General features: G+C 35.2%; 1 protein-coding gene across 1 annotated transcript in view; it reads right to left on the bottom strand.

Annotated features, from left to right (window-relative positions):
- LOC126882512 (uncharacterized) overlaps nt 1-17,921 on the bottom strand; it is a 141,868-nt gene that overhangs the window by 71,346 nt on the left and 52,601 nt on the right. The window contains exon 4 of the mRNA XM_050647478.1: nt 2,872-3,111. Within this exon, the coding sequence (XP_050503435.1) occupies nt 2,872-3,111 (240 nt within the window). The remainder of the gene's footprint in view (nt 1-2,871; nt 3,112-17,921) is intronic.

The raw sequence follows: 17,921 nt of genomic DNA, 5'->3' as shown, positions 1-17,921 counted from the left end.
ACAAAGGTGACTGACGTCATCGAGAGGATAGCCAGATTGAAGTGGAGATGGGCAGGACACATAGCCAGAATGACAGATGGGCGATGGACGAAGAGGTTATTAGAAGGGAGCCCAAGAGAAGATAAGAGAAGCGTCGGTCGACCGCCTACAAGATGGATTGACGACTTAAGAAAGATAAATAAAAACTGGATGAGAGCGGCGCAGGATAGATGGGTTGGAAACGAGGGGAGGAGGCCTATCTTCAGCAGTGGACTTTTGAGGCTGGATGATGATGATGAATATAGAGGTCGCATAGGACAGTGGTTTCGCTTGAATGCCCTTCTTTATCATTTTAATGAATGACAGTCCACAGCTTTTCACTTGAACTCATAATAGTGTAGCGCAGCCATATTGTCTTTTTAAAATAAATAAAAAAATATGAAAAAAGTTTTTAAGAAACGTTTTTTTTTTTAGTTACGAGTGACTAAAATTAAAACTATAAAAAAATCAACTAAAAAGCAAAAAATAAAAAAAATTCAAAGTCGAAGGATTATTCGAAAAAAAAAACTATTAGACAGATTAAATATACAAAAATCTCACACATTTGTTAAAGAAAAGCCCTATGTGTAATGGTCTGACTTTTGTTTTTGTTTCTTTTATTATTTCGTCCATAAACGTAATAAAAAGTAACGAGCTTAAGCTTCTCCCTTGTCTTACACCTTCAGTTGTTCTGAACTGGTCAGATATCATATTTTTACTTATCACACGGTTTTTAGTGTCTCTGTTTATAGATTTAGTTACCCGTATAAGTTTCTCTGGTATGTTTCTGTTCTTCAGACTTTTACATACTTTTGATCTAGGTACTTTATCGAATGCTTTTTCCATATCAAGGAAACTGAGGTACGTTTTTTTCTTCGTAGAAAATCTTTTATTTACTATATCGTTTAAACGTAAAAATGTGATCTTGTGTACATCTACCAGGTGTAAAACCACTTTGCGATTCTTCTAATGTTGGTTCTATTACTTTTCTCAGTCTCCTCTCTACTATTAGCTCATAAACTTTCATCACTGTACTTAACAGAGTTATTCCTCTATAGTTGTTGCAATTCTTGTTGTCACCCTTCTTATGTATAGGTACAATCAGACCAATTTCGTAGTCTGTGGGTATTTGTTCGTCTCTATAAATCATTTGAAATAGTTTTAATAACTTTTGTAATCCCATATCACCCATGTTTTTTATCATTTCTGCCGTAATTTTATCATGACCTGGTGCTTTCCATTTTTTATCTTCCTAATCGCGTCAGTTAATTAATCCATTGTAATATTTGGTATAAATTCAACTACTTGCTCGCCTGTTCTTTCTTCATCTTCTTCACTTGTGCTGTGTGTTTCTTGTTGTAGTAGTTTCTGGAAATACTCTTTCCATCTTCTCATAATATTCACTTCATCAGTCAGTAGATCTCCATTCTGATCTTCTACTGATGTTACTTCTTTATGCTTATTACCTCTTATTCCTTTTATGACCTTATAAAATAATTTCTGATTGCTTCTTCTGTCATGTTCTCATTTGTCTCCAAAATCTTTCCAGGACTTTTGTTTTGCTGCTACTATTATATTTTTAACTCTTTTCCGCTACTCTCTATATTGTTTATAGTTTTCTTCTCTTCGGTTACCTAGATATTTTCTCTACATCTCCTTTTTCTTGCGTGTGTGTCTCCTGATTTCCTCTGTCCAACATGCTGTTAGTTTCTGTTTACTATTGCTTTTGTGTATTCCACAAACTCTCTCTGCTTTTTATTAATGTGTTTTTAAATGTTTGCCACATCTGGTTCACTTATAAGTTTTCCCAATTTGTCCTTCCTAATTCTTCGTTCAAAACATTTACATATTTATTGGCTAGAGTTTTGTATCAATCTGTATGATTTGATTATTCTAAATTCTTTTGTTGTTGCTCTTTGGTTGTGATCCTCTATTACTTCGTCTCTTATTGTTGCCACGAGTAAATAATGATCACTGCCTATCTCTGGACCACGTCTTACTCTTACATCAGTGATTTTCCTTCTATTTTATTTTTTTATGAGTACATAGTCTATTACGAATTTTTCACCTCTGCTAGGTTCTTCCCTTCTATACGTATATTTTTGTGTTCATAGAAGGTATTTGTGACGATTAAATTGTGTATTTGATAGTAGTCGAGTAGTCTCTTGCCATTATTATTTCTCTTCTTTTCTCCATCTATTCCAATTACTGTCTTGTACTCATGATTTCTTTGCCCTACTCTCCCATTAAGAACTCCCGCTACTAATATGGATCATTTACTTCCTTCAATCGCTATTGATAGTTCTTCCCAGAAAACATCTCTTCGTTCTGCTCTTTCGTCTTCGTTTGGCCCATACGCCACTATTATATATTTGATTTGTTCATTTCATTTAAATTCAATTACCATTATTCTGTCGGATATGGCCTCCCACTTTTTTACAAAATTTCTATTCCTGGAGTGTATTATGCATCCTACTCCTGACTCCTGATGCAGCTCTTTCAATTGTGTCGACTCCACTGTATAATAGCAAATGTCCAATTTCTAGCTCTATTTCTCCTTTACCTTTCTTCTTATCTCCTTTACCTTTCTTGTCCCGTATTCATTCTTCGTTATCTATTATTTTTTGGAACCCTACTTTGACTTTCTTCCCCTTGCTTCTTTCTTCTTTTGCCTTATTTCTTATTTTTCCTTGTATATCCCTCTCCTTCTTGCTCATGCCTTGTTAATATATATTTTTCCTTGTTTGTACCCTCTTAGTTTGATTTTAAGTTTCATTACATTATATTTAGACTAGTTGCTTAGCTTGATCAAACAGGTTTTACTGCCCAACCGTTTAGCATATCTACTGTTACTTGCACTCCTAGCTCGTTGTCTAGGAAAGTTTTCATTTCCTCTTTAAGAATGCTGTGTTCATCCGTCTTGATATTAAGGACTTGAATCACGATATTATTTCTCCTTTCTTTGTTTTCTAATTTCTCTAATCTGTTATTTATCATGTTTATATGATTTTTCAGTATCTTGTTTTCTTCTTTGATTAATTCATTTTCTTTTACTATTTCCTTCATCTCATTAAAATACTGCTTGTTGACCTCCTGTTTACGACTTAAATTAATTTGTTATATTTTATTTAATATTTGTTTAAATCCCGCTGCGACGGGCCTGGACTCTTTTTGTCACAACCAGGGGCGGATGGGCCCACCGGGATACCGGGAATTTTCCCGGTGGGCCGTCGTTTGTGGGCTGCCACGCGCGGACCTAAACCCTTAATTTTTCAACTGCATGAATCTTGATTTTTATAAATCGATGTAAAAATACTGATACGGTTGCACCTAGACCTAGCAAATACCTAGACTAGACTATAAAAGTAAGAAAAGAACCAAAAATTATGTTCAACAAAAGTAAACAGGATGTATACTTTCTTTAAAGACTGGTCCAGCGCTGATTATGTTATTTTCTAAGCTCCCTCAAACAGCGTATACCTGCTAAATGCTACCTGCTATTTTTGTAAGCTATTATTGTATTAAAATTTACCCAGCAAGAAACACGAAAATAAACTTAAACACAATGTGTGTCTGGCACTGGCCTATGTTAAAAACATCTGCGGACAATATGCACTCCCGGCTTACAGTTTGTATCAGTCATCGTAGTTATTGTTTTCTTAGTAAAGGAAGCCCCTTGACCTTGAGACCCTAAGGATTATTTTTCGTTTTACAGTTTGTTTATTACTGTCGACGACTGTCGTTATTTGAGACAGCGGTTGTGCGAGTTTGCAAATTCTACGTCCGTCGCGTCGCCAGAAATCTTTTGGATTAACTAACGCCTTATCACTTAGTTCCGGTTCCGAAAGACACGAATTATTATGTGACGTGCGCTTTTACTTCGGGATTAGTTGAATAGTGGCGTAGAAGGATAATAATAAACATTTACCTACTTCTAAATTAACCAATAACGTTATATTACTTGAGCCGGTTTATTAGAGTGGAAGTTTAAGGTAGGAAATAATTATTTAAAATAATTTTACTATACAGGGTGTTTCAACACTATACACCGTGTCCGGAAAGTCGCGGATAAACAGTACAAGGTGTTATTCTGTACTAAAAGTTCGTATTTTTTTTAAATAAACACATTAATAAATTAGGCAGGTGCAAGCTTTCTGTTTAAATCATTCGATTAAAATAAATTCTCGTACACTCTGTTTCATCTTCTTTCCCAAACAAAAAATTTACTTACTTTTAGTGTTTTGTAGTATTGTTAAGTTCTGTAAAAAACTATAAAATTTGTAAAAATCTATTGCTTTCAAGTGTTTTTTTACGTCTAATTCGCAAACAAATCGTTTTTGGGCGTTTGTTTATAAAGCAAGAATGTTGGTTGTGATGTCTCCTACCACGTTTAAAGGTTTGTAGGTATATTTATGAAATACTCTGTATAAACATGCTCAAAAAGCGCCTATTCTAGCTGTTCAATAATTATGAAATTTGTTACGTTAGGACGAAAACTGCTTGTATGATAGCCGTCAGAACCAATATACTAAGTGAATAAAAAATCAAATACCAATGCCACCAAAACGAAAAGGAGGACAAGAAAAAAAACTAGAAAGGGAGAAGAAAAAAAGATGTGAAATAGCAAAAAAATGTCACTCTTTGGATAATTTGCTCAATAGTTATTCTGTTCCTTCAACTTCAGGGGTAGAAAGTGATATTAACACGGAAAAACAAGAGCAAGAGCAAAAATCCGAAGAAAATTTACCGGTTTCAGAAACTAAATTTGAAACTGAGTTAAAGCTGTCAGAGGACTCGGACGACGACATAGAGACAAGTGATGAAAGCGATAGTGAAGCTAATGTAAAAAAGGCACTTAAAGACGAAGAGGCGCTACTAAAGCTGGGACAGCCGGAAGAGACAGAATCTGGCAATTTCTTCGACCGTCCCGATCCCAATAAATTACAGCTATTTTTTGAATTCCATCCAAAGGTACCTGTCGCACAAAAAGATGTACCTTTCAATGTGGAAAAAGCGTTTACGCGTAATAATAAAACAAAAAGGAAATGGTTGAGCTATAGTGAAGAAAGAAAGGCACTTTTCTGCACAATTTGTCTTGCTTATTCAGTTGAGAGTAATAAAGATCAAAGTTCTGCTTTTGCAAGAGGTATGTCTGATTGGAAACATGTATATCAGCAAATAAATGAGCATGAAAGTTCAATCAGTCATGGAAAAAACTGCGAAACATATTTCATGTATATTAAAAATCAAACAATTGAAAAAATACTTTTTGGAAACGTTGTTGAAATGAGAAATAAAAAAGTTGCAAGCAATCGGCACGTTTTGGATGTTATTATTGATGTTATAAAACTAATTGGCAAACGAGGACTTTCTTATCGGGGCACAGCAAATGAAGCTGCATACAATCTAGAAAATGAAAACCTAGATCATGGTAATTTTTTGGAAATAATCTTACTTTTATCGAAATTTGATGTTATTTTGAAGAAACATTTGGACGCCATTGTTAAAAAAAGCAAAAGTTATCACAATAGAAAAATCAAACGTCGAGCTGGAAATTTCTACACATTTTTGTCAAAAACTACTGTAAATTAAATCATTGTCATAATCACAGAAATTATTCTAAAGAAGATTTCTTCAGAGATACAGACTGCCACTATGTTCTCTATAGAAATAGACAGCACTCAAGATATTTCAGTAACAGACCAATGTTCAGTTGTAACAAGGTATGTTAAATTGTAAGTATAATAAAATCTTCACCTTTGCTTATTTTATTTTATTTCAGGTATGTTTACAACGGAACAATTCACGAACGCCTTCTTGCAGTTGTTCCTTGTCACAATTCAACAGGGAAGGGATTTCATACCATGATTCATGACATACTGGTAAAAAATGGTTTGGATGAAAAAAATTGTATTGCTGACTCTACTGATGGGGCGGCTAATATGCAAGGGAGATATTCGGGATTCTCCAGTTTCATGGTCCAGGAAAATTCAAATCATGTTCATGTTTGGTGTTATGCGCATATTTTAAATCTTGTTCTGACAGACATTTTTAAATCCCACATTAAGGCCGCATCATTTTTTTCATTACTGAATTGTATAGCAGCATTTTTTAAAGAATCTCATCAACGCATGGGTTACTGGTTGGACATTGGCAACAATGCTAGATCACAGAAACTTCAGTTGATAGGAGAAACTCGTTGGTGGTCAAAGGAAGCAGCGCTCAGTAAAATTTTTGGTAATTTTAATGAACCTAATAAAGCACTGTACGTTGATTTAATTGACATTCTTAATACAATTGAAAATTCACAAAAAATTAAGCCAGATGCAAGAGCGACTGCTGCAAATTACAAAGCACAATTACTGAAATACGAAAATATTTTAATTGGGCACATATTCTTAAAACTGTTCTCTATAACAGGCCCTTTATCAAGATATATTCAGACAACAGGGTTAGATTTATTAAAATGTAACTTTATGGTTAATGATTCTATACTGAGTTTAAAAAAAATGCAACGAAATTTTCCAGACATTGAAGCATCTGCAGATAAATTTGTAGGGTGGGCTAAACTCTCTTTTGAAAGGAGAGACTTCGAATTTTTTATTGAAGAACAATTGCCCGAGTTTCGATCAAAAAAGAAAAAGAAATTCTTTGATGAGAAAACTTCTGATGAAATCCCAGTAAGCCCAAAAGAAAATTTTAGAATTGTTTTTTTTAACGTTATTGCGGATACTGCAGTAGAATCAATCAGTAGAAGATTTGCAAACAACGCTGAATTATGTAGGGATCTGAACATTTTAGATCCAAATAATTTTGAAGAAATCGCCAAAGTTGAGCTACCTGAGAATTCTCTAAAAATATTGTCAGAAAAATTAATACAGTTTGATTCTTCTGCAACTCCTGCAAAGTTAAAAGAAGAGTTAGCAAGCTTTGCAAGCAACTGGAAACATATTAAATTAACAATTGAAGATTCATATGAAATAAATTATGCTAGACTTGATGTGGGGTTAGACGACTCTTCTTCTGCACAGTCAGATGTAAACGAAGATGACTGTATAACAAAACAGAGTACAAAATCAAGGGTGTGCATCGAATCTAACAAATGTCAGAACTGTGTCATTTGTTGCTACGGTTCAATTTTAAAACATAATTTGTTTAAGGGGGCTTATTCCACGCTGGTATTGGCTTATCAATATATACTTTCATTGCCCATCTCGCAAGTGGCATGTGAACGATCGTTTTCAACTTTAAAATTTATCAAAAATAGATTAAGAAACTCCTTGTCTGATAATAGACTCGAGTCGTTCATGCTGATGAATATTGAAAATGATATACTGAGGGATATCAACAATGATGAAATTATTAATCGTTTGGGTCAAACAACCAAATTAATGAAGGACGCTTTAATGTATTAATATAATAAATAATAGGTAACCATTTAGTGATAGCTATATATGTAAAACGATATTTCATTCACCTATAGTTTATAACACATTAATTTGTTATTTATATATCTTAAATATCTTAATATAGAATTTTCTAGAGCAAACTTTGTATTTTAGATTCCAAGTTTCTATAGTTTAAAAAAATCAAAAAAACTCCCATGTGTATATATATATATATATATATATATATATATATATATATATATATATTAAATTTTGGGCCGCCGTCGTTTATTCTCCCGGTAGAATTTTACTTGCCCATCCGCCCCTGGTCACAACATATAGATCCAAAATCTAACGCCGAACCAGTCGGTTTTCATATACTTCTATTTTCATGTATAATTACTTGGCCTCGAGTCTGCGAAGAATAAACACGTTCGTTGTCACGCATATTGTTGTTACCTACATTATTGTCACTCAACTGAAGTGAAAGAGATTTATTCTCATAAACCAATTGGTCCTTCGAGCCGGATAGTGCATAAGATTATTGAAATTCAGCGTCAATAATAAATTACCACAACGTAGAATGAAGTAAACACTTCTGTTGTATGTAGGTATATAATTTATTAAAAAATTCTTAAAATTTATCCACAAGGGAGTGGAAGTACAACAAAACGTTTTCGGTCAAACTGACCATCCTCAGTGTAAACCTGGAAATAAGTGAACCACTTAGATTGAAATGCAAAAGGGTGAAATTTTGACAGTTAAAAAAAGGGTTACTAACATTATTGCTACTATTGCTACTATTGCTAGTAGCAATAATGTTATTTTGAGGTTTTACACCTATTCAAGTGGCTAGTTTCAATTACTTGTACACTGGACGTAAGTAACCACATTTTCTTTTTTTAACTGTCAAAATTTCACCCTTTTGCATTTCAATCTAAGTGGTTCACTTATTTCCAGGTTTACACTGAGGATGGTCAGTTTGACCGAAAACGTTTTGTTGTACTTCCACTCCCTTGTGGATAAATTTTAAGAATTTTTTAATAAATTATGTACCTACATACAACAGAAGTGTTTACTTCATTCTACGTTGTCTTAACAAAGGTATACAGCCAACTACAGGGTTTACCCTTTTAAAGTTTTAATAAATTACCAGTTTAAATTTTATTATTACCAATAAATCCAGTCAGCCAGTTCAAGACGGCATATCATCACGATAAAAGTTAGTGAAATCTTCGATCGTCAACAACGAGCAGGTTTTAGAAAAAGTTTGTTTGTCGTTGTACAAATGTGAGTTTTTCCTTTTTATTGATTTATTCCTATTCTAACCAATATTTTTTAAATATTTCGTTATCTTTCGCTTTGTGTGAGCCAGTTTTTATTCAAATTTATATTTAATGATATTTGAACTTTATATTTTTAAATGAAATTGCCAATTTTATTTGTAATAAACTGAAACCTAAATTATTTTAAAATTAGAATCGGTTTTTTGGTATAAATTGCTTTTATTTAATTAATAGTATTTGAATTATTTCGGAATAGGATTGATATTAAGCATAAATTTCATTCATTTAATTAAAATAAAATGCTGGAATCAAGGGAAACGAAAGAATCCGAAAGGTTTCGTAAAAGTAGGGAATCTGTTAGAAATCGTGTCGGTACCTTTGCAAAATACATTGATAAAATAGCTATACCGGGGTCGTCGGATAATTTGCCGGTCACCGAACTTTTTCGTCAGATTAGATCGGGCTGAAAAATTATTAGAGGAATTTGAAGTTGTTCAGGATAAAATAGAGATTTTGAAAATTTTTACTTTTCTACTATAGCAAAGGCAAAAGAGCTGCTGCAGCCTAAGCCTACTATATCTAGCAACGAAAATGCAAATCAAAGTTCAGTTTTTGATCGTAATAGCTCATTCAATTCAGGGATAAAGCTACCAACTCTTCATTTGCGTCAATTTAGCGGGAACTATTCAAACTGGTTAGATTATCATGATTGCTTCGATACAATAATCGTTAAAAATAATAATATAAGTGACATTCAGAAATTTCATTATTTAAAATCATCCCTATCGGGGACAACTGAAAAGATCATAAATTCTATTAAGGTTTCTGCAGCTAATTTTACAGTGGCGTGGAAGCTTCTTTGTGACAGGTATTCTAATGAGCCTTTACTAATCCATAATCACATCAAGTCTATTTTTAATCTAAAGGCAGTTAATCATGACAGTTTTAAGTGTCTCCAACATCTAATTGATGGATTAACTAGCAATCTGCGATCTCTAGAATCATTAGGGAAGCCAGTAAGCACTTGGGACTCAATCATGATTTTTGTAATTCTAGAAAAATTTGATCCTGAAACTGTCAAAGATTGGAACAAGGAGAATTGAAGTAATGTCCCTTTTTCGGTAAAGCCTACTCTCGACGATCTTCTAAAATTCTTGCAGCATCGAACTGATACTTTAGAAAAGTTCGAAGCAAGATCTATCAAGGGAGGTTCTAGTTCCAAAGATTATTCTCATTCTTCATCTCATAGGTCTAAAACTCATACAAGTCAATTATTCGTCAATAATGGAGCTTCTTCAGATCTGTTTCCACATTGTAATGGTCCTCATAAAATGTCAACTTGTACTTCTTTTCAAAATTTAGATGTGCATGCGCGCATGCATGAGGTCAAAAGGGTACGAGCGTGTTTTAATTGTTTATTTATAGGACACCAAAATACCAGTTGCAAGTATGGTAAGTGCAAGAAATGTGGAAGGAAGCATCATACTCTTCTCCATATTAATGCAGAAAATAGCAATTCTCCAAATGATACTCAATCCGTTTCTTCGGATAATCAAACTCCACAAACATTGTCATGTCATGCAGTTCAGAATTCGTTTGCACTGCTGTCAACTGTCACAGTCCAAATTCCAGATCTGTCTGGAGTTAAACATAATTGTAGAGCCCTTCTGGACAGTGGTTCTCAGTCACATTTTGTCACGTATAATCTGGTTTCCAAATTGGGTCTCTCCAAGGAACCTGCCAACATTTCCGTGATCGGAGTCAGTCAAATAACTTCACGAATAAAGCACAAGAGGAAGTTGTCAGTATATTCGTTTTATTCTTCTTTTTCGACAACCTTAAACTGTCTTGTTGCTTCTTCAATTTGTGGTCACGTTCCAAGTATTCCGATCGACCTAGACTCTGTCTCTATTCCATCGAATATTCGCTTGTCTGATCCAAATTTCAATATTCCTTCCGGCATAGATCTTCTCATAGGTGTAGAGCCTTTCTGGGATCTTCTGTGTGTTGGACAAATCAAATTGGGTCCTCAGAAACCCATTTTACAAAAAACCAAATTTGGCTGGGTAATTTCTGGCCCACTGCCCAAAAGGTACGATCATCAAATCGTCACTTGCAATTTTGCACAACAGAATGAGTGTCATGATCTATCAAGATTCTGGGAAATAGAAGAGTGTTCACTTCTCCCATCTCTTTCAAAGGAGGAAATAGAATGCGAAGAACATTTTAAATCGACTCATAAAATAAATTCGGATGGTTGTTTTGTAGTCAGTCTTCCATTAAATAATTCGACTGATACTCTGGGTGAATCTAGGAGCAGAGCTGAAAAAAGATTCTTTAATCTAGAACGAAAACTTCAGAATAATCCTATCATGAATTCTATGTATGTTTCATTTATGGACGAATATATTTTAATGGGTCATATGTCTAAGGTTGAGGAGCCCACAGACCCAGTTCACTTCTATCTCCCACGCCATTGAGTCCTTAAGGAGAATAGCCTCACTACTCAGCTGCGTGTAGTGTTCGATGGTTCTTGCCCTACCACTTCAGGTGTTTCAGTTAACGATCTTCAAATGGTCGGACCAGTCGTCCCAAATTATCTTATATCAATTCTATTTCGATTCAGGCAACACACTTATGTGGCTTCTGCTGACATCGCCAAAATGTATCGGCAAATTCTAGTTTGTCCTTCTGAACGAAGCCTCCAGCTACTTCTATGGAGACGGGATCCTCAGGAGCCTTTGCAAACTTATTCTTTTGAACACGGTAACTTACGGCACTGCCTCTGCCATCTTTCTTACTACAAGATGCCTGCTCCAATTATCTTATGAAAATTCTGAGCAGTATCCTCAAGCTGCAAAGATTATTAAAAATGATTTCTACGTGGATGACCTCCTGACGGGGTCTGATTTAGCCTCAGAGCTTCTTCAACATTGTCAAGAAATTACTCATATATTATCAGAAGGTTGTTTCCCTCTTCGAAAGTGGGTTTAGAACGACCCTTCACTTCTTACAGATATTCAGGATTCTTTGGTCCCTTCAGATCTTCCTTTCTCGCTAGGTTCTTTTGAAATTACAAGAACTCTAGGACTGCAGTGGTGTCCAAAATCCGACCTTCTTCAGTATCATATATCCTCTGGCGTTCTTCCTAGAACGGTTACTAAAAGGTCTATACTTTCTGGGATAGCCCATATATTCGATCCTCTTGGTCTTCTTAGCGCCACAATTATCATTGTAAAAATTTTAATGCAACGTCTGTGGTTGGAAGGCTTGGATTGGGATCAAGCTGTACCTCTAAACATCCACACAAAGTGACTTTCATTTCGGGATCAGCTCTGCCATTTAAATAATGTAAGAGTTCCTAGACATGCTATCATTGCAAATGCTTCAGCTATTGAGCTGCATTACTTCTCTGACGCTAGTGAAGCAGCATATGGTGGCGTCATTTATATTCGAAGTATTGATCAACAAGGTAACATATCGGTGCGTCTCTTTTGTGCCAAGACAAGAGTATCTCCTCTAAAAAAAAATCAGCGTTCCTCGATTGGAACTTTGTGGAGCCTTAATATTGTCACGGCTCGTGAAGAAAGTCACAGAATCGCTCAGTCTTCAATTTCATGATACTGTTCTTTGGACCGATTCCACTATCGTCTTGTGGTGGATCAGAACCTCACCACATATTCTTAAAACATTTGTGGCTAATAGGCTGTCTGAAATTCAATCCAGCACTTCTTCTAGTGCCTGGAGACATGTCGGTACCAAGGATAATCCTGCGGATTTATTGTCCCGAGGTGTGAAACCCAGTCGACTTACGTCATCAAAAATTTGGTGGCACGGTCCTCCCTTCCTCATGGAATCTCCTGGTAGTTGGCCGGTTCTAACCATTCAGCCTGAGCAAGATCTTCCGGAGACTAAGAAAGTTACTCATTCGTTGGTCACAAGTTTCGTGCAATCCTTTCCATTCCAGAATTACATCATTTTCTCGTTTCTCACAAGAGTCATTGCTCGTTGCTTGCGTCTGTTCCGAAATAGCTCAGCGACAAGACGCATGGTTTCCGATCCTCTAACCACCATAGAGCTTCAAGCCTCTGTCATATGTATTGCAAAGATGGTTCAAGCAGAAATATTTACAAATGAATTTCATAACCTTTTCATAAGGGAAAATCGCTGTCTTCTAAAAGTAAAATTCTTTCTTTAAATCCATTTCTGGATAGTGATGGAGTAATCAGAGTCGGTGGTAGATTACGCAACTCTATATATGATTTTAATAAAAGACATCCAATACTTTTTCCTGCAAATCATCCTGTTACGACTATGATCTTTCGGTCGGAGCATCTAAGGTTGTGGCATGCCGATCCTCAGCACTTATTGTCCGTCGTTCGTGAACGTTTTTGGCCTATTTCAGGTAGATCTATTGCGAAACAGGTGATTCGTCAATGTATACGCTGTTTTCGTGCCAATCCTCCTCAATGTACACCCATGATGGGAGATCTTCCTGCATCTAGAGTAAATCCATCGTTTCCGTTTGCAATCACGCGACTGGACTATGCAGGCCCGTTCACTCTCAAAACAAGACAAGGTAGAAACCCAGGTACTTACAAGTCTTATGTTAGTCTTTTTATTTGTCTAGCTACTAAAGCGATACACTTGAAACTGGTCACAGACTTAACTACGTCTTGCTTCCTCGCTGCTTTAAGACGATTTATAGCTAGAAGAGGCAAGCCAGTTCAAATGATGTCCGATAATGGCACGAACTTCGTAGGTTGTCGTAACGAGCTTAAGCATCTCGGTAAGTTTATCAAATCTAATGAAAAACAAATCGCGGAATCATGCTGCAATGATGAAATCAATGGGCATTTTATTCCTTCGCATTCCCCTTATTGTCCTGCCCTCGTTGGCAGAATATGGGAGACGGGAGTAAAATCTATGAAATCGCATTTAAAAAGGATCGTTACGGGATCTCATTTAACTTATCAAGACTTTTCAACTGTGCTCACTCAGGTAGAAGGTATACTAAATTCACGCCCTTTAAGTCCTATGTTCTCCGATCCTTCAGACCTTTTACCTATAACCTGGGCTCACTTTCTGATTGGGAGGTCCATGAATTACATACCAGAAGTAGACGTTTCTAATGTCTATCCTCTTCGGTTATAAGGATTTGAACATCTTCAGCAACTCCGCCAACATTTTTGGCGAAGATGGTCTTTGGAGTACGTTTCGGAGATGCAGCAGAGACAAAAGTGGAAGGTGAATCAATTCCAAATCAAGGATGGTGCTCTTGTCCTAATTAAAAGTAATGACGTACCTCCTCTCCAGTGGTCCCTGGGACGTGTGGAACAGTTGCATCCAGGGGCTGACAACATTTCTAGTGTTGTCACACTTAAAACAGCTAAAGGACTCGTTTGTGTAGCAGTTGTGAACATTTGCCCACTTCAAAGTGAATAAAAGTCGCCAGGTGACAGTGATTATTTATTAACTGTAATATATTACGTTTAATTTCATTTGTAATTGATTGAAAGCTTTCCCTTTCAAGGTGGGGGCATGTTTACGACTTAAATTAATTTGTTATATTTTATTTAATATTTGTCTAAATCCCGCTGCGACGGGCCTGGACTCTTTTTGTCACAACATATAGATCCAAAATCTAATGCCGAACCAGCCGGTGTTTATATATGTACTTCTATTTTCATGTATAATTACTTGGCCTCAAAAGTCTCGAAGAATAAACACGTTCTTTGTCACGCACTTGTAAAATTGTACAGTAGTCAGTTCTTAAATAAATTGTTAAAACTGTTACCTACATTATTGTCACTCAACTAAAGTGAAAGAGATTTACTCTCATCAACCACCTCCTTTATAGCTTTTATTTCTTGATGCACAACTTGTAACATCTCCAACAACGCCTCCATTTGTTTCTCCATTATTATTTGAATGGAATCAGGTTACGCATTCACCGCTTCTCGAGTGCGGTTAGGAGTGAACCCTACTCACTTCAAACTCAGCCTTCCCTGCCCCCCGAGCTGGCCGTGTCTACCTTCCTAAAACCTCAAAATATTTTCTCTATTTTTGATGTTTTCTGCCATGTTTCAAATATTTCTTACGCCGGTCCTGTTTTCTTTCCGTTTCCAAATAATGTGGTTCTTATCAGTAGTAGTGATGTCGCTTTTCTGCTTTTTATTTTGGCTCAGCTGACGGCGTTTATTGTTGTCTAAAGTCTAAATTAATTAAATGTATTTAATTAGTTTAACTTACAGTTTTTAAAGCTTTTGTTTCCTACCTGCAATCTATGCTATGGCACTTAACTACATATTAATCGGTCCTAATAAATTAAAATACACTCATAAGGAGGAATTTATACACAGCTAATCACCTTCCACTCGCAGGACCGTCAGAGATTAGACAGGTACAATCATTTGAATACTTGGGAGTAACCATTGAAGAAATGAAGAAACAGGTAGACAGGGAGCTGAGATCAATAAAAGACTTGATAAAGTGAATAAACTGTACCACGCAATAGGAAAAACAATTATTAACAAGAATGAAGTATCGAAACATACAAAAATAAAGGTATTTAAGGCTATATACAGACCAGTACTTACGTACGGATGTGAATCCTGGTACTAAATAGACAACACAAAAGTAAGATACAGGCTGCAGAAATGAGGTATCTACGCAGAGTTCAAGGAGTCACTAGAAGGGATAAAGTAAGAAATAACTACATAAGAGAAGAACTGAAAATCGAGACAGTGATGGAGTATGTTGAAAAAAGACAATTAAGTTGGTGGGGGCATTTACAACGACTACAGACAGAAGTACCAGTTAAGAAGATATGGGGCACGAAGGTGCAGGGGAAACGAAATAGAGGAAGACAGAGAGAGAGACATGGAACGAAGTGATGACAAGGATTTTTGACAAAAAAGGAAAATCATGGAACGAAGCTAAGGCTATGGCACAGGACAGAAAGCAAGAGATTTGTGCACTGTTAACAGAGCACAAGTCATACCTACACCCGAGAGGGTAGAAGGTCTAAAGATTATATATATATATATATATATATATATATATATATATATATATATATATATATATATATATATATATATTTATGCACAGATATCAAAGTGAGGTCCTGACATTACGCGCACTTAGTGAGGACCGGTAGAAAACGTAGACATAATCGTTTCAACTCTTCATAGTGACCTTGACAAGTAAATAGCAATTAAAAAATGACGAGTATACACAAAAAAAATTACGTATATGTGCCCCGTATTGTTCAAGTATATTGCCACCCAAGTGAGGCCATTATACGCAGCTATTAAAGTGAGACTGTATATACTTTTTCGTTATGCGCACAAAGTGAGGACAACTTTACGTGTATATTTCCTTACAGCTCATCAAGTGAGGACCATACAGTGTTGTCGATAAATATGAGATTAATCGTTTCTACTGCCTTTTTCTGTATAACACAGTAAGAATTATTATTGTTTCGATGTTTCAGTCACTTGTAGTTATAAGCAGGATGTGGACTCTTTGTTCTTGCTCGTACTGTTTGTTAATTTTATAACATTTTAATACCTATACCTCAGCATTAAATCACGGTAGCCTTATCGGAGACTAGCGTTAATAAAGAAATAGTTTTATATTTTTTAATAATTTACGTTAAAGATGGATAGGAAAGCAAGAATTTTGAAAATAGCGTTAGTTGAGAACAATAATAATCAAAATGGAGGATACAGTGATAGTTCAGTTATGTGAAATTTCATATAAATATAAAAGCCCGCCTTTTGATCTAAGGGGAACACAGTTTTTACGGTACATACATATCTGTCATTTGTCAATCCCCTCCCTTCCATTTCCCCCACCCCTTATTTTTAAATAGGGAAGAGGGGCGTGTGCTAGCTCATTTGAAAAGATATTCAATTCTCTATCCAGTATTATTAACATTGACATAATTATCTATACAGAGTGTATTTTAGTATAGGTACTGTTGCCCCTGTCGATTTTCATTTTGAAACGACAATTTTCCAACCTTAATTTTAGTATACAAGATGATTTACTTAATTTAATTAAACTTACTGTACCTTTTTTACTGACTTAATTTTACAGTTATTCCACTAGATGGCAAATACAGTGAATATGTGCATATGTTTTATTTCGAATAATCATTTTAAAATAGTTTTAGTTTTCTATTTTCTCTGAAAATGGTTGCAAGCTTCTTGTTCTTATACTTAAAATCATGTCACTACAAATTTATACGAGACTACATATTAAGAGTATAGAAAGTATTATAATATATGACATACATGCTTTTTTCCATTTATTGAAGATATTTCACCTTATCCTGAAACAATGCAATGTGACCAAGTGTCCTCAACTAAAAAAATATATCCCACTATTTTGATATTAAATGTATAGTTTGTACTATAAACCGTATTGAAATAGATTGCAACATGTGTGTGTGGTTGGGATATTGACTGCCAAACCTAAGGCTTCATTCGCCTAATCATATTTACCTTTTATTCTTATAACAATAAATAAAATTGATTAACATTTTATATCAATATTATTAGTGTTTTTAAACAATATCAGTATGATATATCAGTATGATAAAGTCAAGATAAACAATACTATAACAGAAAGCTTTGAGGTCAAACAAGGACTGCGACAGGGTGATCCATTATCGTCTATAATGTTTAGCATATTACTAGAAAAGGTTATACAGGAAGCAAACATTAATAGAACAGGTCTGATCTACCACAAAAAACATCAGTGCTTGGCATTCGCAGACGATTTGGTAATCTTGGCTAGGAGCAAAATAGAACTTATAGAAACACTCATGAAACTCGAGGAGAGGGCAGCAACCAAAGGATTGTATATAAATGAAGTAAAAACAAAGTATATGGAATGGACAAATAAGCAATTCGTTCGGGGGCAATACATAACAATGACAACAGCGAAGGGAACACAGTATAAATTCGAAGAAGTTGAGAGATTTGAGTACTTAGGAACTGTCTTCACAAGAGATCCTAACTGTGAAGAAAAAATACAAAAGAGAATTATGTCGGGCAACCGCGCTATATTTGCTTTTAATGGGTTGTTAAGAAGTAAACATATATCACTAAGAGCAAAACTAAGAACTTACAAGACCGTAATAAGGCCGATAGTAACGTATGCTTCTGAAACATGGGTCACAACAAAAAAACATCAAGAGTTGTTATTAGTTTGGGAG

This window comes from Diabrotica virgifera, chromosome 3, assembly GCF_917563875.1.
Source record: "Diabrotica virgifera virgifera chromosome 3, PGI_DIABVI_V3a".
Classification (NCBI taxonomy): domain Eukaryota; kingdom Metazoa; phylum Arthropoda; class Insecta; order Coleoptera; family Chrysomelidae; genus Diabrotica; species Diabrotica virgifera.
This window is presented reverse-complemented; position numbering and strand designations above follow the sequence as displayed.